The sequence below is a fragment of the Aulonocara stuartgranti genome (assembly GCF_965226115.1).
Source record: "Aulonocara stuartgranti genome assembly, chromosome: 7".
Lineage (NCBI taxonomy): Eukaryota > Metazoa > Chordata > Actinopteri > Cichliformes > Cichlidae > Aulonocara > Aulonocara stuartgranti.
In genome coordinates, this window is record NC_138945.1 from 5,108,770 (window position 1) to 5,132,437 (window position 23,668).

Below are 23,668 nucleotides of genomic sequence, written 5' to 3' on the forward strand. Positions count from 1 at the left end.
CCTCGGAAAAGATTTCAGTGTTCTGTAACTTTTGGCTTGATGGTTACTGCTAAATAACTCCTCTGTAAGCGTTTAATATTCTTTACCCTTGCATATTTGACTGAGTCAGACGAGTCTTAGAGTTATAAGACTGTAATGTAAGTATGTCTAAGATGGTGCCATACTGGATGGATCTTGCTTATCTTGATCTCTTATCCTGTATTGGGGTAGGTTGAGCACTAGGATGCAATGGCCTTAGGCGTCTCCTGCTTGAGCCTGCACATTCAAGCTGAAGAGAGTGAACTTCCCTTTGCTACTCATCTTAAAAGATGTACCCACTCTCTAACAAAAATATCAAAGGACACATTATTACAGACATTTTATATCTTATACATGGTCTTCTTAGATGTAATTGAACAAATGAAAATATTTATAAAAACATTTTTAGTTTAGGTGCTTTGTCGTGCTTTCATCTGTACAGAGAACTTTGTAGACAATTTTTAGGCAAAGTCTAATTTGGCATATGTGTTTGAGAGCCTGATAGACACTTGTTTACTGCCTACTTCCCATCCCGGTCTTTATCTTAAGTGTAGATGGTATTAAGCCTTCCTCCTGGAGAGTGTTGTGTGCTTGGCTACGTGTTCTGAAGACCTTTTACTGTAAAAAGGATCCTGTGATTATGCACCACGTTTCTCTTTTCTTTGGATGTCAGGGTCTTCATGTTGCCAAGCTCCTTATTGTGTCCACCGATGTTCCTGTTAAACTAGTGTTCCTGTTATATCCGATGGATTTATTTTTAAAGTCTGAGGATCAACGGTTTTTGAGTTGTACTTGAACTGCAGCTGTGTTTTGGATTCACAGCGACGGCTTCCAGATACGATGGAAGCTCTATTGACTATGTGTGCGTTAGCATATGCTACTTCTGGTGCGGAAACTCCTGTGGGGAGCTTTGTTTCCGGTGTCCTATTCGCGCCCTGTTTACGGTCCAAAGCAAGTTAAGCAAATGAATGAATCAAGCGGCGATTTACATTTGCCTGTTTAAATCATAAGACCAGTCACTATACAGAGATGTGCTTCTGAATGTGGACGATGTGTCTTCTGCTGCAGTGATGCAGTTCTGCTTGTGTTGAGTGATGTAAGCAACTGATCGATCTAAACGCTTTAAACGTCAAAATTGATCATTAGATTTTTTATGACACAACAGCGGTGAGTGTTCCCACCTTCTCCTCTTTGTAACTTAACGTGATCTTTCCGTTTTCGAGTTTTGGACATGATTTTGGAGTATATCTTCGCAGTAGCGATTGACCGCAAAGTAATGTACAACCCCACATCCGGTCTCAAACCAGGAAGTTAGCATTTTCTCGTGCACAGGGTCAATGATGAAGAAATGCCACACCTGTCCTTTAAAAAAGGGAGCGGTACATGCTCAAGAGCTTTAATTCTTAAAGCCTGAACCCTTCATCTAATTTAAAATGAAATAAAGCTGCAATATATAACTTTAACTTAAATATCTTAGAGAAACATTTAAAGCAGGATGTTTTTTTTCCTTCATCCCTAGCATCCTCCGCTGTCACACCAACCACTCTGCATGTCCTCCTTTCATACATCCATGAACTTCCTCTGAGATCTTTCTCTTTTTCTCCTCATGTCCAAACCATGTTAGTCTTACCTCTCTAACTGTGAAATGGTTTGAGCATTTAAAACCCCCCAAAACCAAAAACAAAGTGGATGTGAAAGCAAAGCCTCTGAGCCCAGCAGGAAGCTGTGGGCAGATTCAGTGCATACGTGCAGTGTGGAACTTAATCTGGCAGCTAGACGACTTACTTCATGTAAATACTGCAATTAAAAACAACTTTACACACTGGACGTGTGAGGGGATCAGTCAGACCTTCTGTATATCTGTTAACATGCAGAATATTTTCCAAGTGAAATGGGGGACGACATCTTTGGAAAACAATCCTTTTGGTATTCGGTGACTTCACGCTGTTTTCCTCTGTTAGAGCAATAACAGAGGATATCCATTTTCCTTTGTCCCTCTGCCTTCTCAGTCACTCATCCCCTCTTTCTCTGTTTGTCTGTCATTCTTCCACCCTCTAGTGGAGAACGTCCAGCTGAGTCTGGTGCTGCAGACGGAGAACAAAGGCTCGGTTGTAGCAGGAGGCGAGCTCAACGTCTGTCTGGACGGCATGGTTGTTGATCTGGGCTCGCTGCCCAACGGCAGCACGGCAGCAGACAGTGAGTCCTGCCTTTATCTCTCAAGCACGCGCACACATGCACAAGGGTAAAGGTAATTGCACAGAAATGACCTGAAAAGCACATCGCAAAGCAGTCACACCACAGATGTGAAGATTTGTCTCACAGCTGCACCGTGCACAATATAAAAATGAAATAACATGCAGCACATTGAAAGAAAGCTCTCAGTCAAACATGAAGCCTTGGAGAAGCACACAGAAGTGCATGGCAAAGCTTACACCGGTCAGACAAGCTATATTAAAGTGAACACACACACAGTTTCCCACAGAAGCCCAGACAGCTTATTAGTACAGAATACACCGCAGTATTAAAGTTTTTCTCCTCCTCTCCCTCTTTCCCCTTGCTCTTTCTCTTTAATATTTTGTAGCACTGCCAGAAAGCAAACACACACACAGATATATCTGTACAGTGAGATGCTTGTGTGTCTCGCCGCCCTGGTAATGAGTGCTGGAAAAAGCCAAAGGGTTCAAAATAGTCTAAATCGCTTCTTCTTGCCCTCTTTGCTCTCAGGTTAAATACAGTTGCTGTTGACATGTTCTGTAGTGGAGTTTTTTTCGTCATGGTGACATGACAGCTTGTTGGTACATTGCTTATGTGGTGACACCGGTGACAGCCGAATGCTGTTTTAATCTAATGTTGATTGTTGTCTTTCATTTGTATTAGTTTTTAGATGGTCAACTGAGAATCAACAAATAAGTCTAAAGATACCCACATCTGCAAAGTTATCCAGATGTGGGTGTCGACAGGAATCAGATGAAACGTTAGGCAGATGCTTAACAGTCTTACTTTATTAAAAGTACTTTAACCACTGTTTATTAAAAACAGTGGGACTGGAAGCCTTCTATGTTTTGCTGGCCTACTTTGCCTCCTGCTCTACGCTGTGGCTGTACAGTAGCATGCCTTAACATTTTACTGTGTTTAGTCTTACTAAAGACAGCCGAGTAAAAGCTGACATTGTTTTCAGCCTTAAAGCAAGATTATTTTTTTATTCTCTCTCCCTCTCTCTTTTTAAAAATGTAAGTGTCCAAAAAGCACCTTTAACCTCAGTTAATTTAACTCTAATTATTTTTAGGGAGGTGATTCAAATTTCAAAGCTTCATAAATACTCTGTTTCCCGAAACCTTGTCCCAGCAACCCGCAGTCACTGAGTTCTCTACGCGGCTGCCTAAACCTTTGGAAATTAAAATATTTGTTGGTTCCCACGCAGGAGAAGGCCTTAGGACAATAACAAACGTTTCCAGGGAGCCATAACCTCATTTCATAGTGCAATTAAAAATAGCAGGAATAGTGAAGGTGAGCCTTAAGGTTTGGTAGACTGATGCAACTTTGCATTTGATTTGTCTTTTTAATCCTAGAAACAGTTTAACTGCAAAAAGATTCAGCTTGAAATTTAAAGATTCAGCAGACTGTGGTGTGATGGTGGTGCAGTGTTCTGCTATGTAGCAACACTTTTACACCAAAAAAACAAGTAAACCTTTGCTGCAGGTTTGAAGCATGAATGTTGTGAATAACCTGAAAATAAATGCTTCAATAACTGAATTGCTTTAAATTATCGAATTGTTTTAAATTATTGTTGCTTTTTTTTTTATCGGAATTTGTTTAAGTATTGTAGACTTTAACCAGCAGACTCCATCCTTTGTCAGTAGGTGTGAGTAATCAATAACTAGTTGTTACTGATGTTTTGAACATCCTATACTGTGACATTTTTCACTTATTTCATTAGGAAATACCAGCGTGCATTAAATGGATGTTTGTTTTGTAGCGACAGCGAAGGCGTTTGCGCCCTCTTCACATTTTTGCAGTTTTATTAATTATATTAATGTTAGCAGTAATAGCACTGTACCTTTCCATGTCCTGTTATTTCCATGTAAACTATTTAACCGCTTGTGTTTGTCATGTCTGAAATGCCATAATGTTGTTTTTTATGTTTATATTGATTATATTGTTTATAGTATAATCACCATCAGTCATTCAAGCTGTAATTCCAAGTAACGTCTATCATAGAACCAGGATCATTTTGATAACCTTTTAATGTGTTGACCAGAGGTGTTACACTTATTTTATCTAACAGGCAACACACACGTTTGCTCATGTTCTTTAGTCTTTAAATCTAAAGTGCGTTGTCAAAAGCGGCCATATTGGCTTTGGCGTAAATTATGGAGAAAAAGTCAGATTTGATGGTAATTTCATGTACATTTATATGAATGAAGATTTCATTAGCTTGACAAGTAGTTTGGCCTCCTCCTGCCTCCTTTACATGCAGTAATGTGACCTGACCTGGTCTCCTTTGCAGCAGTCAAAGTAAGGTCAGCATTTTACCTGTGATCTTTGATGTTTTCTGAGAGTACAATGCTGCTTCAGATATTTCTAAATATCTAGATAATAGAATTTAATTAATCATTTTTTTCACTTATACAAGATATTTTTGCTTGAAATAAGTGAAAAAAAATCTGCCGATGGAACAAGTGATGTTTCTCCAGATCCAAGATGCACTAAAAACAAGTTCCCATATCTCACTGAAATGTCACTCTGTAGCTGATTGTGTCTTTTTTCCAGTGTGATGAGATATTTTGAATAGAAATTAGACAAATATACTTGGTAAGATTTTGAGTTTTTGCAGTGTAAACACCATAGCATTTCAGGATTCATCCTCACAACACATACGATGAACAGCTGGAGGTGTCTTAGTGTGCAAAGTCGTTTTTTTCCACTTAGAAAAAGAGCTGCTGTTGAAAGTCAGAGAAGCACTGACATGCCTCCGTGACTTTGACATGTTTTAACATCCTTCCAGTGGCACAGCAGGCCATGGGTAATGTCATGAAGGCTGTTAAATTGATGTTGTATCACACCTCTGCACCGGATTTTGACAGCTGCTGTCTTAATGTCTTGGAACACAATGCTTCCTGGTGCAAAACACAGTAAAAAGTCTAAAAATTGACCACCACCTCTGCCATTTTCACACTTTCCAAAGACAAGCAGAGGGCCTGGCCTCCAGGCCGTATATCTGACAAATGAAAGTGTCTGAAAAAGCAGCGGCAGAAGCGGCTACGCTCTTGTTAGTCTCAACAAATTTATTTTTATTGCCCTTGTGCCAGCTCGCTTCTGCCAAAAACATCTCCACGCTCTGTCCGCCTTCTGCCGTCACATTCCCGGTGACTCAGGCTTCTGCTCATTAGAAACTCTTATTTTTCACTGAGTGCACTTTGAGTTTTAGAAAGCGCTGGATCATCAGAAAATATTCTCTGTATTGCTTTTATCTGCTTTAACTGTATAAAGATAACAGTTTTGAAGAATTTGGATAAAGCATTTGTTATGCAGTGGCTAGCTTCAGGTGTATTGTGTCATACCTGATGACAGTTACTGTAAAGTTAGACTAGAGAGTATTTATTCATTTCACCAAAGTCGGTTGTTGTTTTTAGTAGAGAGTTTAGGTGATGTTTAAATAGTGTCCCAGTAGTCTGTCTGTCCGGCCAAGAATAACAAAACAAGAATATCGTTACACTTAAATCATGATATTAAAAGAATATATGACACTGTGTAACTGTGGCCTCAGTTGATATTTTATCTTCACATTCATGTATTGCTATTCCCAAACCAATATAAAATGATTCCATAGTTTGCCAGGAAGGATTTCAAACACTTCACACACTTATTGACTCTCAGTCAACAGAATTTTCCGCTCCCAAGCACTACACTAACATTTTGCCTTCCTTTATGGTTTGGAAGCAAAGACTGGGTCTATGTTTTTTTAAACAAATACGGTGTTCTTAATCTGCTCTTAAAGCCATAGCGAGGTTCCATGCATCCATCTCCTCTCTCTGTGCAACACACACACACAAGGCTTCATAGAGCGCCACACAGAGCCCGCAGTGTATCCTGCTGAATGAACACAGCCAGCAGTGAGGCCTGAGGCCTGCCACAGCATGGGCTGCGTAAATGTGTCTCTTTGTGACTGTTCAGATGTGAAGAGAGGTTAAGAGGAGGTGTGCGAGTGTGTGCATGCTGTTGTAACATATATCTCCCCGAGAGGGACAAGATGGAAAAACAAATCCTGTAAATGGGGCTTTTCTTTGATAATTAGATAATTGTTTGGATTTAAATGCACATAAGAATCATACACGTACATGTTTTTAAGTTGTAAGGACACAGTCGCCAAAGTCCCTGCTGTTTCTGCGGCAACTCTTTCCATATTTGCATGCCAGGACTTCATCACAGTTAGCACCAGATGAATAATTCCACTAAATCAGTGTGGACACAATGAATCTAATAGTTCACGAAAAAGGAAAAACATTGTCCGCTAATATTTTGTGGACTTATCTGTAATTTTCTGACTTTTAAAAGATAATTAAAATAAATTTCTGATGCATTATTTGTTCTTTACAGTGTTTTTCCAACATCAACCCAGTTTCCAAAAAGGTTGGTGCTCTGTGTAAAATGTGGATCAAAGCAGAATGCAATCATCTGCAAATTCTATAAACCCTGAGTTTAATTGAAAATGGTACAAAAACAGCAATGAAACAATTCATCCATCCTTTTTTTGTTTTCTAACTGCCTCTCCAGTTCAGGGTCGTGGGGTGGGCTGGACGCTCTCCCAGCATTGATTCGCTCAAAATGCAAACAGTGTGGTTTTTTTTCAGCACAGAAAAATAGATGCAGCGATATGTGTTGCAACAAAATGAACAAAAAATAAAACTAAAAAATCAAAGAGATGCAGAGAATCCTGAAGGGCGGTCAGCTTTGGTGTCCTCGCGTGGAAGTGAAAATCACTGCTCAGGGCTCTGGAAACTGAAAATCATTATCAGACCGCATTGCTTGTTGGCACTTTTTTTTTTTTTTTTTACTCGAAATATTTTTATTAAGATATACATACAGTTTACAAAAAAAAAATGGAAACATAAACACTGGTTGCATCGAAGGCAGAGCAGAACTCCTCATAGGTAAAGAAAGTTAACAGAACACCAAAACTCGGGAGGGCTGATTAATGTTGACAAAAACCTTTCCTTGCAAAGACTTCAAGACTAAGACATGACATGAGATCAGCAAGTCACTGAACATACTGTAGGTGGGCGGGGCAGCAGCCTTCCACCTCACCAAATTTTTGGTGAGGTGAGATTGGCATCATCAGACCCGCACCTATTACAGCGGGGGCCTAAGCCAGGATAAATCTTAGCTAATTTGGTTTTAGATAAGTGGACCAACGAAATACTTTAAATTGTAATAGGGAGCGCAGAGTGATGTGGAATTTACCAGAGAGGACTGAATCCCAAACTTCATCTGACACCCAACTCTTTTCCCCATGTGGATTTGAGGCCTTCAAAGGAAGCTGAAGTTTCACTGCAAAGTTTATTATAGCTTGTTGGCACTTTTGATACTACATGTGTATATGTAAGTTATGGAGCTGCTATCTAAAGCTAAAAGAAGGTCTTACTTTTTTCTGCAAAGTCTCACTTAAACACGTTCGGCACATTTTCCAACAGCATAACTCTGTAATAAAGCAGTTTACTAAACTGCTCTGCAGACCCGTCGTCGATCGAAAACACTTTGTGCATAAAGAACAAGGAGTCTGCAAACTATCCCATAATGCCTTTTTAAACTATCCGCCTGGTGGCAAGCCCATGCTACAAGCGTCCGTCCGTTCCCGTTTGTGCTACAGACAAAATTCAGATTGTTTCCAAAAGAAGAAAAGACAGGCTTTACAGAGATATGCTGTTTGTCACGACAGCACAAAAGCTTCACAAGGTACTGTTGGCTGAACACAGGCACAAGAATCAGCTCGGCCTAGATTTTATCATGCGTGCTTCACATGACTGTAACTCCTTAACCTGCAGAGAAAGTTCAAATGGTTCCTGAAAGGTGAGAATTATTATGTAATTTTACAGCCCAAACAACCTAAACAACCTAAATGCAGTGTTGTCATATTCAAAATAAACAGGAAAAAAAAATTGAATATCCAGATCTTTAACAGAGTACTTTGACTTTCTGGATAATCCTTTCATCCAGCAGCTAGAGCTGGCTGCAGAAAGGTTAGTGGGAACATCTCATTTTTACGCATAATTTTGTAAAGATTGAGTAGTTGTGATACAAAGCCAAGCTTGCATGCTGCTCTTTTGACTTTGATCTTCTCACCAAAGTCTTGGCGTGGAAGCGAGTGAGCGCGTTTATGGAAAAATGTGGAACCATGCTTTAAAGTAAGACCATTTTCTGGATATAAACGAATGAATGCAGTGAAAACGAGGCCCTCATAATGCAGTTAAACAAGCGTGCATCCGTAATTTGAGTGTGTGTGCAGGTCAAAGGTTGACGTACAACGAAAAGAGCCCTCCACCCCCCAGTTTTCTGTTATCTGCAGCCTCTCCACACACATAATCACCAACATCAGGAGCGCTTTTGTCTAATTTGTTGCAGAGAATTGCGTAATTGAGTCTCATTGCTTGCAGCTCAGTAGTACAATCGCCTTCTGTGATCCTGGAGCAGTGTGCATGGTAGCGAGAGTTGGGGGGGGTTTCCTCTTCAAGCTTGCAGGGGCAGCGATGACAAAGTTGAATGCAAGTGTGTGTGTGTGTGTGTGTGTGTGTGTGTGTTTCAGGGGGAGGAGAGGCCTGAAGTGTGCCCTCCAGATCCTGGGTTTCAAGCTGAGGCACTTGACTTTGTGTGCGTTTTTTATGTTGTCCTGAGTGTCGATGCAGATGTGTGGGGGTTTTGTTGTTTTGTTTTGGGTTTTTTGCACTTGTGTGTGAGCGCACATGTGTTTTACATTCTGCAGAGTGTGTGTGCTCAGCCGTATGTGAGCTGCTTGAATATACAAAGTGCATAAAGGTGGGAGTGTGTTACTTCTGGTGATGTCAAGGGGCTCTGTGTTCTCAGTCTGAACGCAGCTCTGTTAGTTTGGGGGTTTGCTCACTTCCCCTGGCAGCTTTTCTGACACACACACACGCACGCATGTGGTGGGCTTCATAAACAAACCCTTATATTTCAACTTTTGGCAAACTTTGTAACTGTCAGATTCGTACATACACACTCCACATACTCACAGCTTCCTATCCCACAGAAGCAGGAGCCACATGTAAACCGCAGCACAGACACCCTCAGATTATCCGACCCACTGACTAACACTGGTCAACACTGAGACGTCACGCTAGACTGTGTTAATTAACTGGCTAAATGTGCCAGAGTTGTGGAACTCATTAAGAGCGTGAGACAGAAATTCAGCCAAAAGTGTCACTGGCAGATGTATATATTGCGGTATAGCATGTATCCACAAGAAAATGTCCATGGATGAGACGTTACAGTCTGCAAAACGAGGGCAACTATGTGATGTGAAAATCCCAGTCACTGCCCAATGATGTCTATATATAGGGACTGATATTAAAGGGTGGTGTGGCCAACACTGAATAAACAGACTGGGAAAAAAATAAAGTGATTTCATAAATGCTTAGTTAAACACAAACTGCGCATTTTGGGCTGAGATAGATTTTGGTCGTCCGACCAGAGATATCGCTAGCCCCGGGACGTCGGGCCAGCGATTTTGCGAGCCCTGTTACTTGTTATGTAGAGTTTAGGCAGTGTAGGAATTTTAAGACCGATACCAGTACCGATATTTCATGGTTTTAAAAAGCCAATATTTGTTTTTGTAGTTACTCATAAATCCTAATATCACGATACAGGTTAAAAATAAGCTCCATTTGCAATGAAATTTTATGCAATGAAGACCTGTTACGATCATCATTACAAATAACAAATGGCCAGTTGATGACCGTCTCCCCGGTGCTTCATGTAGACCAGGGACATCAAACTTTGATAATTGGGCCTTGAAGCATGAAACTACATGATAAATGTGTAAAATTACAGAAAAGGTCCCTGTAGTCCTTTGCTAAAAACGTCCTTTAATTATATAATTAAACAAACATACATTTCTGTAGTAAATTGTGGAAAAACTGCAGCTTTTCTGTAATTTAATTGTTTATCTATTATTTAATTGCCTTGGAGTAGGATGTGTGGCAAATGAGGATATTAGGGTTGGTGTCTGTGTTTAAGTTCCACTCCTTCATATTTTTAAAGCTGTCCAGTGGGCGAAATTGGACCCGAACCTTATCTTTAATACCTCTGGTGTAGACCCTCATCTAAGTGTTGTCATAATCAGTTCATTTGTCGCCCTGGCTGCAAGTTGTGTGAATGTGTTCATTTTGTGTCGTTGTTAACATCAGTGAACACCTCTGGGCTCGGCCTCATCGACCTCTTTTATTGCAGTCTTAAATCAAAGGTGTTCTCTTTCACAGGGGCTAATCCGAGTGGACACTGAGGTTAAACAAGTAAGCCAAAGCTTCCAGTCTCTCCATAGCAGCTGTGTGACTGAAATGTGTGCCCTCTGTTATTTTCACTGAAGTTTAGATGTTGAGAAGGCATACCACCTCAGACAGACACACACCAGAGCAGTAATTGGACCATTACGCGGGATGGGGGATGATGAACTCAGTGAGCGGGCTATGACACAATGGTTTCTCCTCAAGACCACTGTTTATTTTTCTGTATGTCCACCAGGTCTGCTCACAAGAAGCTCTTTCATAGCTCTAAAATAGTGCTGTGTGTGTGTGTGTGTGTGTGTAAGTATGTGAGTCAGTGAGACTTTACCTGTTTTCTTTACCTTAGATAGCGGGATATGTAAATGTGTAAACATGGATGCCATTTGAGGCTGTCGTGCCCACGGCACGAAGGAAGGTGGTGTGTAAAGGAGAAAGTGAGTGTTAATGAAAAGCGCGTTACAGGCCTGTGGCTTTCAGTCACAGTTGGGACTGTATAGTCCCTCACACCGCCAAGACCGCATACCACTGCGCACACAAACCAGCACAGACTACTCGATACATACAAGCATGAATGGTCTCTATTAAACCGCCAACTGTGCTTCCACCACCACATGTGTCAGGTCTATATGTATGGTTTTCAGGGTTATTGTTTTATTTGTGCACACAAAGCCTCAGTATGAGCACTTTGTCATTTACTGTACAGTTCTGAGATGCAGGGACAGGTAACCACCGCAAATTTCATAGTGCGACGATAAATCTGTGTCTTAGAACAGCGGTCCCCAACCCCTGGTCCGTGAGTCGTTTGGTACCGGCCGCGAGAGTTGAGGCTCAGGTGTGAAATGTATGGTTTTCAGGGTTTTTATCGGTTTTCAGCGTTATTTTGTTATCGTTTTTATCGTTTACTCGGTTTTCCTGGGTCTTTTCACGTGTGTTATGAATAAATCTTCTTTTTTTCGGTAGGGGTACTAGTTTTATTTTGTTGTATTTATCCGCGACACCTTAAAGGCCGGTCCGTGAAAATAATGTCGGGCATAAACCGGTCCGTGGCGCAAAAAAGGTTGGGGACCGCTGTCTTAGAAGACACTGGGACTGATAATGATGATGTTAGGGAAGCTGAACTTATTGCTTAGTGAGTTTGCTTCGAGTTTTTTAGCCAGGATTGTCAATACTTGCTTCAAAGTGTGATTTTAAAAAGTTAATTTGTCTGAAAGTTTTTCGCCTGTTATCAGCGATGGTAACGAAGTGATAGGAAACATGGATTGTATTCGCAAGATGTATCTTCAGAGTCTGTAAAGCTAAGCTAATGTGAAGTCCCTTGATCTTGCATTCTTGATAATGGCCAGCAGGGGGCGACTCAAAGTCTTTCATTTGTGAACAGTGCTTGGCTCTTTTACTGTGTGGTGTAAGTGAACACATCCTGATGGGTTTACGGTTTTATTCACTAGTTTAAGTTTTTATTGAATGCAACTTGATGTTTATTCTGCAAACTTTGCTCATAAAGGAGAATCACCACGTGGAATCATTCGCTAGTTATATATAGTTTACTAGCAACTAGGGCTGCTCGATTATGGCAAAAATGATAATCACGATTATTTTCACTGAAATTGAGATCACGATTATTTGACGATATTTATTTAACCCTTTAAGACCTACTATAGAACCAAGTCCACCAGAGCTTATATTATTTTTTTACATGCTGTAGTGCCATTTGTGGGAGCATTTCAAGTTGCTATACATCAATACAACTGTTATAGCCCATATTTTAATAATATGTATGCATTAAGTCCATAGTAATTACATAAATTGCAAAAAAGTGCAATAAACTACAAAAAAAATTGAAAATCGCTTTTGTTTTGTTTACATATATTTCTACTTGGAGAAATTTAAGAGGTTTATCCCTCAAAACTTTAAATACAATAAAGTTGCAAAAAATAGTTTCCCACCACAGGAAATTTATTTTGAGTGTCTTCATAGTTTTATTTTGGAGATACAGCAATTTTTATATACTGCAGGAAAAACAAAAAACAATCCTATGATGCAAATTTGCAAAGAAAACAGCAGGTGCATCATTTCACTGTGGGAAGTGTTACGAACAGCTGATCGGATCGGCAAAGCGTGTTTCTGGAATATTATGTTTTTGTTCCTGCAAGCGCTTTTTATGCAATTTTTGCAAAGCTTTATGTGGAACGAAACCGTGACCGAGGACAAGCTGATGGCATAAGATGTAAGTACAACTCCTCCGGTTTCATATGCAAAACAAATTATTGCGCTAGCTTACACGGTTCAGGTTCTACAGGGATTTAACAATAGTTACGCAAAACGGAGCGTGCTGCTCTGACCGGCTTTAAAGGGTTAACAATGACTTTAAAAAAATAACATAAAATGGTGTGCAACACCACTGAAGTTTTTTTTTTTTTAAACTCTCTTTTCAACCAACGGCAGTCACTCTACAAATAACTTCTGCTTAGCTTTCCGAGCTTCCCTCAGGTCCTCTTAATCAGCGGTCTCCAACCTTTTTTGCGCCACGGACGGTTTATGCCCGACAATATTTTCACGGACCGGCCTTTAAGGTGTCGCGGATAAATGAGGGAGGGGCTAATAATCGGCTCAGTCATTTTTAATGATCGTTGAAAGCCCAGATCGTAATCGTGATTAAAATTCGATTAATTGAGCAGCCCTACTAGCAACTGAAGTTTTTTTTGAGCAGCAAATCAGTTGTGTATGTTGTATTTGTATAGTTTTATGATTATTGAGATAATTTCATCCAAAATCCATCCATCCATCCATCTTTTTTTTTTTTTTTTTTTTGTCCAGATCAAACATCTGAACCATTCAGAGGTTCATTTGAGTGATTTGCTGCCTGTTAGCACAACTGTCAGTCATAGGCTCCTATCCATGTGCAGCCGTTATAAAGAAGACAAACAATGTTTTAGTGCCAGGTTGTAAACCTCTTTATTTAATTGCTGAAAATGGACATTTTCTCATACGAGTCCATGGGGATTGTCTCAAATTTAGAGCCAGCCTCCAGTGGCCATTGGAGGAACTGCAGGTTTTGATGATTATAGTATGTGTTTGCTTCATTTGGGCCCGGCCCTGAGGATTGTCACTTGGTCCAGATTGACAGATGTGAGCCCAGTTCTCACTATAGTGTATTTATTATGGAAAATATAACATTTCTAATTGTATATTTGACATTTTATGTCTGTGAAGGTTCTCAGTCATCCAGGTCATCATAGTCTAAGAAGCTTGGAAAGAAAAGCATCTGGACTTCTTTAAGTTTCCTTGAAGATGTTTCACCTCTCATCCGAGATGTTCGTTCACAGTGGACTTCTTTTACTCCTCGTTCAAACCATCTGTCTTCTCTGTCCAAAATGTGAACATTGCGTCCTCGAAAGAGTGACCTCTGACCTTTAGATGCAGATGGACATTTTACACATTTTGGGAATTTTTTGTTTGCCCTAAAACCAAGTGTGACATTTCCTGCAGATAAACAGTGGTGTCTGAGGTTAAACCTTCTGTTTTACCTTGCAGAAATATTGCGTGAATTAAATAGTACACTAAATTAATTTCACACATCCTTATTTTTAGTTTCAGAAACCTTGCACGTGCACTTGTTTGGCCCTGTGACTGTTTAGTGAATTAAACCAAACCTGACTCTACATCCTCCTCTTTTATTTCTTTATTGGACTGCATTGGGTTGCTATAGTAACAGGGCTGTCTACTGCAGGAGACAGAAACAGCCCGAACTGTCACTGTTTTGTCACAAGCTAAAGGAGACTTGACTAATTTTTATCTAGTCAAGGATTCACTGCTGAACTGTTACTGTGCTGGTAGGAGCGTGATATGGATGTGTCCGTGTGTATGTCTGTCCACTAATGATGTAATCGGTCTTTGTTGCAGAGATACTTCAGTCGGATAGACCCAACCTGAGGAGGACACAGAGCGAGGAGACTCCCAGTACAGCGGGATCACAGGCCAGGTCAGAAAACGCACACAAAGACACACACACTGTGACTGTTTGGGATTTGGGTACAGTCCTCAACAATGCTTCAACAATATTTTAATGGAGTAAAACTATGGTTAACATCCAACTCATTGTGCCGTTACACATGTAACGGGGGATTCTGGGAAATAGCTCAGTTCAAGACTCTGAATCTTTTTCTACCAACATATGTGGTGGTTAGTTGTGGTTTTCTCCACACAAGAAAGGGGATCATTTATCCCCTTCCCAAAATTTTGCGTTTGCGTCACGGTGTAATAATTCCCACCATCTGGCATCTGCATAAAACGGACTTTGGGTTCCTGGATCTGCACAGCTTGCTGTCATCTAGGGGAAATTTGATATTTTATTTTATTATTTTATTAGAGCACGTCGTGGGATATTGTTGTTTTGCTCTCCAGCTCCTGAAGAGCTTGGGGTGACACAGCAGGACAGATGGCCCAAAAGTCTGGGATTTCTTAATTGTCATAACTCCATGGCTGTCATAATGAACAGTGACATTTAGGCTCATAAAATTTCTGAATTATAACATGAAATATAACAAGATATACAAAAGGAGGTGCATACACTGTAGCCAGCTTTCATTAGAGCTTCTTTATGAGTTATGTGGGGAATACTGTAGACTGTACTGGCATCTCCTGCGGGATATATTGCATTAGATAAGCTAAAGTTATAGCTTATGTCTAAAACATTAAATAAAAAAAAATAAAAATCAGCTCATTTTTTCTAATAGGCAATAAAACTCCAAAGAGATTCACTTTTCTGGCATATCAGGCGAGCAAAACATCAAATACAAGTCATGATTATCTCCTGTTGAATAGCTGAACACCAGAATAATAGAGTGTATTTATAAAAGCCATCATTTCAGCATTATTCTGTCTTAATGTTTATTTCCATAAGTCAGATTTTTAAAAGACTTTGTGATTCTTTATAGCCTAACAAACCAAAAATGCCTTTTCAAAGAAAAAGAGGCTTCTTTAATCCCACCGCTTTAGAAAGTCTGCAGACGTTGTGGTACAGTAAGAACAATAATAATAAATACAATGCTAAACTTTCCAAACCCGTTTCTAAAAAACTGTTTATGAAAGTCATAAACCCCAGGCGTAATTGTAATCAAAATAAATGCAGAAAAGAGAAGAAAAGGGTCGAGTGGAGGAAGCCACTCGACTGAAGCACTTATGCAGAGTGCCAGCATGTTATCCCCCCCCCCCCCCCCCAAGTGTGGTTTCAGACGCAGCTCTCACTGGCTAGAATGGTAGCGAGATAATAAATAGTGGAGCAGGCTGCATTTATTTCCAAGCTTTGCTGCGGGAGTGCATGGGGTCAGATGGTATTTCCCTCTAAACACTGTGGGGGGGCATTAAGCACAGTTCAGCCAAGAGCCTAAACCGCTGCTGTCATGGCGAGGCAGTCAACATCTCTATACTGCATATGAAGAGATGCCACCAACAGACAAGATGAGAGGCTTCTTATGCTGTTCTCAAGTGTTCTCATTGCATGAACATGGTCATAAAAACATGCAGACGTGCACACTGCACTGTTAGTTCTTCTCCTTATTGAGCTGCGTAAACAACTGAATCTAGAGATCGCCGTCCAAGCTCGGCCCCAGCATTCCTCAGTCCTGGGGGGGCAAGCCATCGTGCTTTTCTCTTTCTCGTCAGAAAAGCAAAGTTATATTTAGCGTTGGGGAAAATATGATAGTGTTCAGAGAGGAAAAGCAGCTGACACCTCTGCGTGTGTGGTTGAATTGTGAGTCGTCAAAACAAAGGATATAAAAGGACGAGGTGAATAAAGTAAGTGCAGATGTTGATATGTCTTCTTCTTTTCTTTCTCTGTTTTCAGGAGCAACAGGCACTCAGTGGGGGGTTCGCAGGGTGAGTCCTCGGGGGACTCCAGAGGGAGCTCTCTGACAAATGGGGATCTGAGTGAGGAGCAGATCCCCGGACCCGTTGCTCGCCGGCAGTCCTCTAAGAGTCACGGCAGCCCCGGAAACAGCGCAGGTAGGAAAGTCTGCTCACCTCGCCACGGTGTCACGCACAGTTTAAGAACACAGGCTTTTTACATTTACGTGGTTACACTGCTGAGGAAGCTTTTAAAAGGGAGCATCCAAGAAAATAACCACGTTACACCACGCTACAGCGAATGGTAGATGTGGCTAAGATAATATTTCAGCTGTTTATTTACAGAAATTTAATCAGCAGCTTTTATATATGCTTCGTATGGAAAATGGATTTTAAGCTTTACTTTGTCACAAATGAGAGAAATTTTGGACTTTAGGTCAGAAAAAGTAGAAACATAAAAGAGATAATGGGAATTCTTCACACTTTCTACCATTTTCTAGGTGATAAAAAAGAATTATGAGGAGATGAGCTGTAGTGAAAATAATCAAAAAGTTTTTATCCACTCCTAAATATGTCACATGACAATTTTAGATATGCGTAGTGTCACAGTTTTGAAAGACGTTCAACACACTAAACAAAATTAAACAAAATGATTCAATTAAGCAACTTATCGAGATGAGCAGGCTGAAAAATATGCTGAAAGGCTACTGCAGGGGCTTCAGTCAATAAAAACATTGTATGTGTGCATCCTTCGGTGATTTTCTCACAGGCAGATAGATTTTTGTTTATTTTGCAGCCTAAGGATCGCCCACTCATTTTGGGGAATTAGAAACACCTTCCAAGTGCAAATGCCAAACTTGAAGCTTGAAATTGTGTTACCGTCTAAAGATTGCCAAACTTAACATTTAATTTAAAGGTCATTGGAAGCGTTTAATGCCTTTATTTGACAGCACTGGTGGAGAGAAAGGAAATGTGGGAAAAGAGAGTAGCTGAGTAATATACAGCAGATGCTTCAGCTACTTGTAATCAACCAATCAAAAAAAACGTTTGTTTGTCTATCTTGGTCCCAAATCATCTCTCATGCAGCCATCAGTCCACTCACTCTTAAACCGTAATTTCTTAATTGACTGTAAGAACGCATCACATCATCTTCCCAGCTTTTCTTATGCTTCTTGTTGCCCGTGTCTTCTCTCAGATAAGGTTGAGCTGACGTCTAATGGACTGGAGAACAATCGCGGCGTGTCCCTACACACGCCTCCTCCATCTTCTCCTTCGGGCAGGTCTCCAGCTGCCAGCAGCAGCAGCAGTAGCCCCTCTCCTGGTCAGCAGGAAGCCCTGGGTCCAGCTGCCTCAGTGGAGCCCAGCTCCAACACCACCTCTAGCACAGAGCAGGCCAGCAACAGCACCACAGAGCCCACCACAGACTCACTCCCAGCAGGGTAAGAGCCAGTGTGTCACAGCATCTCATAGTCAGCCTGTAGTTTGAGCAGCAAACTATAAACGATACGAAAGACTGCCACAGAAACAACGAGAGGAATATTTATTGTTTAAGAAAATCTTAAACACACACTGCTGTATCTACATGTAAAAATGCTAGCACATTAAATGTTAAAAGTAAGCAGTGATTAATAATCTGTTATTGTGTATAGATAAACTTTGTATGGATGCTGGAGTAGGCCCGGATCTTTCGTGTAAACTGTGAATGCGTCATAAGTATTTAATTGTGAGAAAGTTGAGTCCTCCCATACTAAAACATTTAATTTCCTTTTCATTCCTCATCCTGTAATAAAATGAAGTCTGCCTTCTATATATATTTTTGCTTCTTGTAGCTTACTTCACCTATTTCAGTTTTATTCGTTTTATTACCAGCACCATATTTGCCTCTGAAACTCTGAACCCAGTCAAATCTTCCAATAGTTTTGTAAGAATCTGCGTAGTGTGTGTATATTTGCAGTTTCAACCTAAAAGTGGGGATTCATTAATAGTTATCAGATGAATAAGCACAGAATGAGATGACTGCCACCAATATGTCAGAAAAGAATATTTTACTGATAGACTAAAATGGTGTTTCCAGTGTGAGTCGTGTGTTTACAGAGGTCGAGGTGAATGATTTTTTTTTATAGAGGATAAAACTTCAGCAACACTTGTTGAGTCAGTGCCCCTAAAAAGCTTAAGTGTGTGGATGGCTGCAGGTGAGCGAGATGCATTTAGAGGTTTATTACATTAAGGGACACTCCCTGACTACTTTAAAAACAAAACAAAAAAACTTAAGATGTATTTGGCAGTCCAAGAAAATCTTGGATATCTCGTTGCTGGAATGTATTCGGTGTGATAGTAAATGAATATTTGTGCGTGCTTGTCTCTTCTCTCTTTGTGCAGCTGGGAGCAGAGGGTGTTGCCTCATGGCAGAGTGTACTACGTTGACCACAACACCAAAACCACAACGTGGGAGAGACCACTGCCACCGGGGTGCGCCCGTAGCACTTTTAAATGTGTTTTCTCCATCAGTGCACTGGTTGTTTAGGGTTACGTAAAGTTAGGCTAATGCATGTGTCAACATTCCTTTCTGTAAACTAAAGGGCATTCAGTCATCACCTGTCTGAAAATAACCGTTTCCTCTGATATCTGTGGCCACTTTTTTTAGCTTCACCATCTGACAGTAACGTAACTGGGGAAAAGCAGGATCTGTCCTTAAATAACCATTTATGCCAGATTCAGATTAATGGTCTGACATTTGTGTCTATTTGGCTACATAGAGAGGAGGATTATGGTAATTACAGAAGATACAGAGGCCCACTTGTGTGCCGTCCTTGCCCAGTGGTAATGACACTTTTCGTAGGTTGAGAGCTGATTGTGTAAAAAGTTGGCTTGTCCGGGAAAAGGAACAACAGCGGAGTTCAGCATCTAGACAAAAAAACCCCCACTGAAGATAAACAAGTGTTCTGTTCCAGGTTGAAATCATGACGTACTGTTTCTGTTCCAGGCTTGCACGTCAGCATAGGTAGACAATAAAGGCGCAGTTTGATCTCATTGCCCTGCACCGAACGGTTGAGGACATTAGGTTTAAACTGGACTAGGTTGAAATGCCCTGTGCCACAATGATTTAGGCCGACGCCTAAATCATTCCTGAAACATCAAAGTCAAAATGACAAAAAAAAAAGAATGTTTTATCAAAGAAAAAAGTAAAACTTAAAGCAAAACTGGCCAAAAGAGAATGGAGTTTATTATGACTAAACAGCAGTGGAGTGTGTGAGTCAGCAGTGTCGACGATGGAAAAGCAAGCAGAGGTGTTGTGGGACAGAAGGAAATGAGAGACGCTTTATTGTTCTGAGGCCCTTGTGAAGCACATCAGCTGACTGGCTGCTAAAGTTGACAGCGTTCTGTTGAAACGAGCCAAAACAGCCTCTGAGTTGGTGGGAGGGGCATCTGACCCCTGTGAGCTCTGATTGCAGCAATTCCATTGAAGTGAACTTGCCACAAGAATTTCAGTTCTGGGTGGACTGTGACTTTAAAATTAAAGCTGAACATATAAAGTTCCCTCCCAGTCTTGGTTTCTGCCCGATCAAAGCTTCTTGTTTTATTAAGAGCACGTTATATGTTCTCTGGCATAAACACACACATTGCACTGTAACTGTGCCTAACGCTGCAGCTTGATCGTAGTGTTTGTGTGCGGAGGCATCGTAACGAGAACACTGTTTCTCCCTCTTCTGGAGTACAGTGTTCTGCCAGAGTTCAGCCCATTTACCACATTTTTACTTGGAGTGAGTATTGATTGATTTTCAGAGCGTTTGACTGGGTGACAGAGAGAAAGAGAGGCTGTTTTTAGGAAACGGTTGCCCCCCCCAAACCTCCACCTCAGATTTTCCATACAAGGAACGAGAGCGTGGGGGCCCAGAGAACAAAAGTCCTTTCTTCATGCCACATGTACTTCCATCCACCACTGTGCTGGCGGATGGCCGTTGTGGCCCTTCAGAGGATCAATTAGCAAGCTAATACTGCGCTAACGCTCCAGATGTACACATCAGGAGCTGTTTAGAGGATGAAGGGGGTGGGGTTGGGGTAGTTAGGCAATAGTGTTTTTTTTAAAGAATGAAAGCAATCCAAAGCCAGACTGAGGAGAGCTTCTCACATTGTTCTTCATCATATCATTTGCAGGGTTTGTGAGCAGTAACACGTCACAAGCTCAAAAATTTCTTTAGACCAAACAGACTAAACTGAAAAGCTTTTGTTTATTTCCAGTATAGCATTTCAAAACATCAAATGATTACATCTTGACTAAAATGGTTAGAGTTAAGAAGAAGTACAGCATGCCAGACCAAAGTGTAGCCGTGATTTCCACTTAAAAAGTCAGTCTGAAAAACTTAACAAAGCCTTAAGCAGTAATCAGATCTGCGGCTGTGTTACTGAGCAACAGTATTTTTTCTTTGACGCTAAACAAACCAGAGTTCAGATTGAAGCTATCATGACCGAGCCCGGCCTGAAGCTTTAATCTCATTCTGCCCTCCACGGGAAACCCATGTGAGATTACCTTTTCTGTCTTGTTTTTTGACTATCCACTCTTTGTTGGTTAACGATACACCTAAAGGTATAAATTCTTGCATTTTAATTCTGTTCAGTTTACTTCTTTTGAATTAAATTGTATTTATAATGTACAAAATCACAACAACAGTCATCTTAAAGTGCTACATCCCCCTATAAGCAAGCACTTGGCGACAATGGGAAAGAAAAACTCTCTTTTAGAAGAAACCTCCAGCAGGGAGGGGCGGCCATCTGTTGTGACCGTTTGGGGGTGAGGTGAGGAAGAAGGAACGAAGCCACGCTGTGGGAGAGAGACAGAGATGATTAATAATAACTAATGATTCAATACAAAGAGGTATATAAACACATTGTGAGTGAAGAAGAAACACAGTGCATCATGGGAAGCCCCCAGTAGCTTAGATGTATTTTGGCATAACTAAGGGAGGATTCAGGGGTCACCTGGTCCAGCCCTAACTATATGCTTTATCAAAATGTAAACTTTGAAGCCTAATCTTAAAAGTAGAGAGGGTGTCTTTCTTCCAGATCTATACTGGAAGCTGGTTCTCCAGATGTCTGTTTTTAAATATCCTAAAAATCACAAGTAAGCCTGCAGTCTGAGAGCAAAGTGCTCTAATTGATTGATACAGTACTATAAGGTCTTTGAGATATGACGCAGCCTGATTAGTCATCACCTTAAGTGATGAAAAGGATTTTCAATTTGGTTCTGGATTTAACAGGGAGCCAATGAAGAGAATCTAATATGGGAGAAATAAGGTTCCAAAAGAGGATGCATCAAGGTGGCATCCCAGTCCCATCCCAATGCCTGAACCACCAGCTTTGGCCTTTTGATATAAGGAGCAGCGGCTCCAGGCTGTCTGCACTCCTCACACTAACTCTGAGTCCACTCTACAGAAGAAATCATCTCAGCCGCTTGAAGATGCAACTAACTCTTTCTGCTTGGAGTATAACCCAAAATGGAATCGACACTGAATGCTCATATTGTTCACCTAATGTTGTTTTTTTCATTATTACCTTTTTTTCCCACCAATAATTCAGCAGTTTAAGTAAGTCAAGCACAGACAGGAGACGGAGCTAATAAGTGTTGCTTTTGATTGACACGGTTATAAATAATGATTGAACTGTTCAAACGAAGCTCAACACTGCACTGTGTGATCTGAACATGGTGATGGGACTGTAGTCTACAAATTCCAGGAAATACGCAGAGTAGATGGTTAATGACATGGTACCATAACTGGTACAGAGCGTCAGAGACAGATAGCCCAACTGAGGAGAGACTCAGACGGGCCTCTGTGGGCTCTGGGATTTTCCTCGGCTCCAGTAAATAACAAGCCAGCGCTAATATCAGAGAGGGAGCAGAGTTTTCTTGTGCATTTTAAAGAAAGCTCAGAGGCATCGTGGTCAGACAGACTGTCCCTCCACCAAATAACTCGCTGTGTTTGCAGTCATCCGTGTTACTGAAGTGTCCTTGAGAAAGAGACTTCTTTGCCTGGGCTGTCACATGATCCTCCTGGTTTGTCTGTGTTTACATTCATGCACTGCGTCACCCATTAGTATCATATAAAATATCATATCAAGTTCTTAGAGAGCTCAGCAGTGTTTTTAAATATTATATATGTAATAGTAATTTATCTAATTAAACACCTTATTGGATCGCTTGCTTTCATTGTATTTGTTACCATTTTTTAGTTACTAACTTTTGAACATGGGGCTGCTGTCTGGTTATTAGAACCAAAAAGCCTGACTTAAAAAAGAATTTGAACTGTACTTTTTCCCCCATCATTAACAATTTAACAAGTAGATGAAAAATTATTATTGTGGGCCGGCATTAAAACTAATTATTTCCACTTACCTTGACCTAACTATGCATGTTACTTTTCAAGAAGATTGTTTGTCCTGAGAAATGCGTAATGTGTGTCTTTGTCCTAAGATGTAACCAAGTCCAGGATCTTCTGTTGCATGTCTTTTATTTTCTTCCATCTCACTGTGAGCTTGTTCTGCTGGGCACTAAAGGCTTAAATACCCAACAGATGAAAATTATTACCATTTTGTGTTATATAAATATGCAGGCATCCAATAAAACATGATGCAGCAAGTAAACTCTTAGCCTCGGTTGGTAAACTAAATCTTCCATGCAGTTCTCCTCCTGCAGCCTGAATGTGAGTTTGCATATATGCTTCAGTGCAACAAAACTGAGCCTGTTTAGAGACTCAGGTTTGCAGCGAGTGGTCCTGGACTTTAGACAAACTGAAAGGCAGCGGCTCCAGTCATACTGATTCTGTGTGAGCCAGCTACACTGCTTGTATTATGCTGATTTCAATCAGTCGTTAAGTAGCAGTTGTGCTGTTCTCCAAATATATGAAAGGTAAAAAGAAAAAATGTAGCAAGACAAGAGTGGAGGTGTGGTGCTGCTGTGCACGACTATTTATTTTCTATCTGAGGCTGTCTGTGTGCATTTGGATTTTTTTTAAGCTGGTCTGTATCTGCAGTGAGTGTTTTTAGCCTTCGGAAGTCGATGCTGTTTTCTCTTTACCAAATTCTGTTGAACTTAAGTCAGAGATACAAGAATAGCAGCAGAGCAGCAGTCGGTCCTGGTGAGCCTGGGGAGCTGGTTTGTGTGTGTTGGGGAGGGGGGCTTTGTTCATGCGTTCGTCCTCTGTGGGTCTATTCTTTGTGTGTTTGTCTTTAAGTAGACTGTCACTATCTCAGTCCAAGTCCAGACCTCCTGTCTCAGGGGAAGAATAGCATGTACATAAACA

At 40.8% G+C, this 23,668-nt stretch overlaps 1 protein-coding gene across 3 annotated transcripts in view; it reads left to right on the forward strand.

Annotated features, from left to right (window-relative positions):
* Positions 1–23,668, forward strand: part of wwp2 (WW domain containing E3 ubiquitin protein ligase 2) — a 61,615-nt gene that overhangs the window by 10,929 nt on the left and 27,018 nt on the right. For 2 of the 3 annotated variants that reach the window (XM_082542296.1, XM_082542298.1), the window contains exons 5-9: positions 2,077–2,214; positions 14,433–14,511; positions 16,375–16,532; positions 17,569–17,812; positions 18,753–18,842. In XM_082542296.1, coding sequence (XP_082398422.1) covers positions 2,077–2,214; positions 14,433–14,511; positions 16,375–16,532; positions 17,569–17,812; positions 18,753–18,842 — 709 coding nt within the window. The remainder of the gene's footprint in view (positions 1–2,076; positions 2,215–14,432; positions 14,512–16,374; positions 16,533–17,568; positions 17,813–18,752; positions 18,843–23,668) is intronic. The other variant, XM_082542297.1, reaches the window with a different exon arrangement.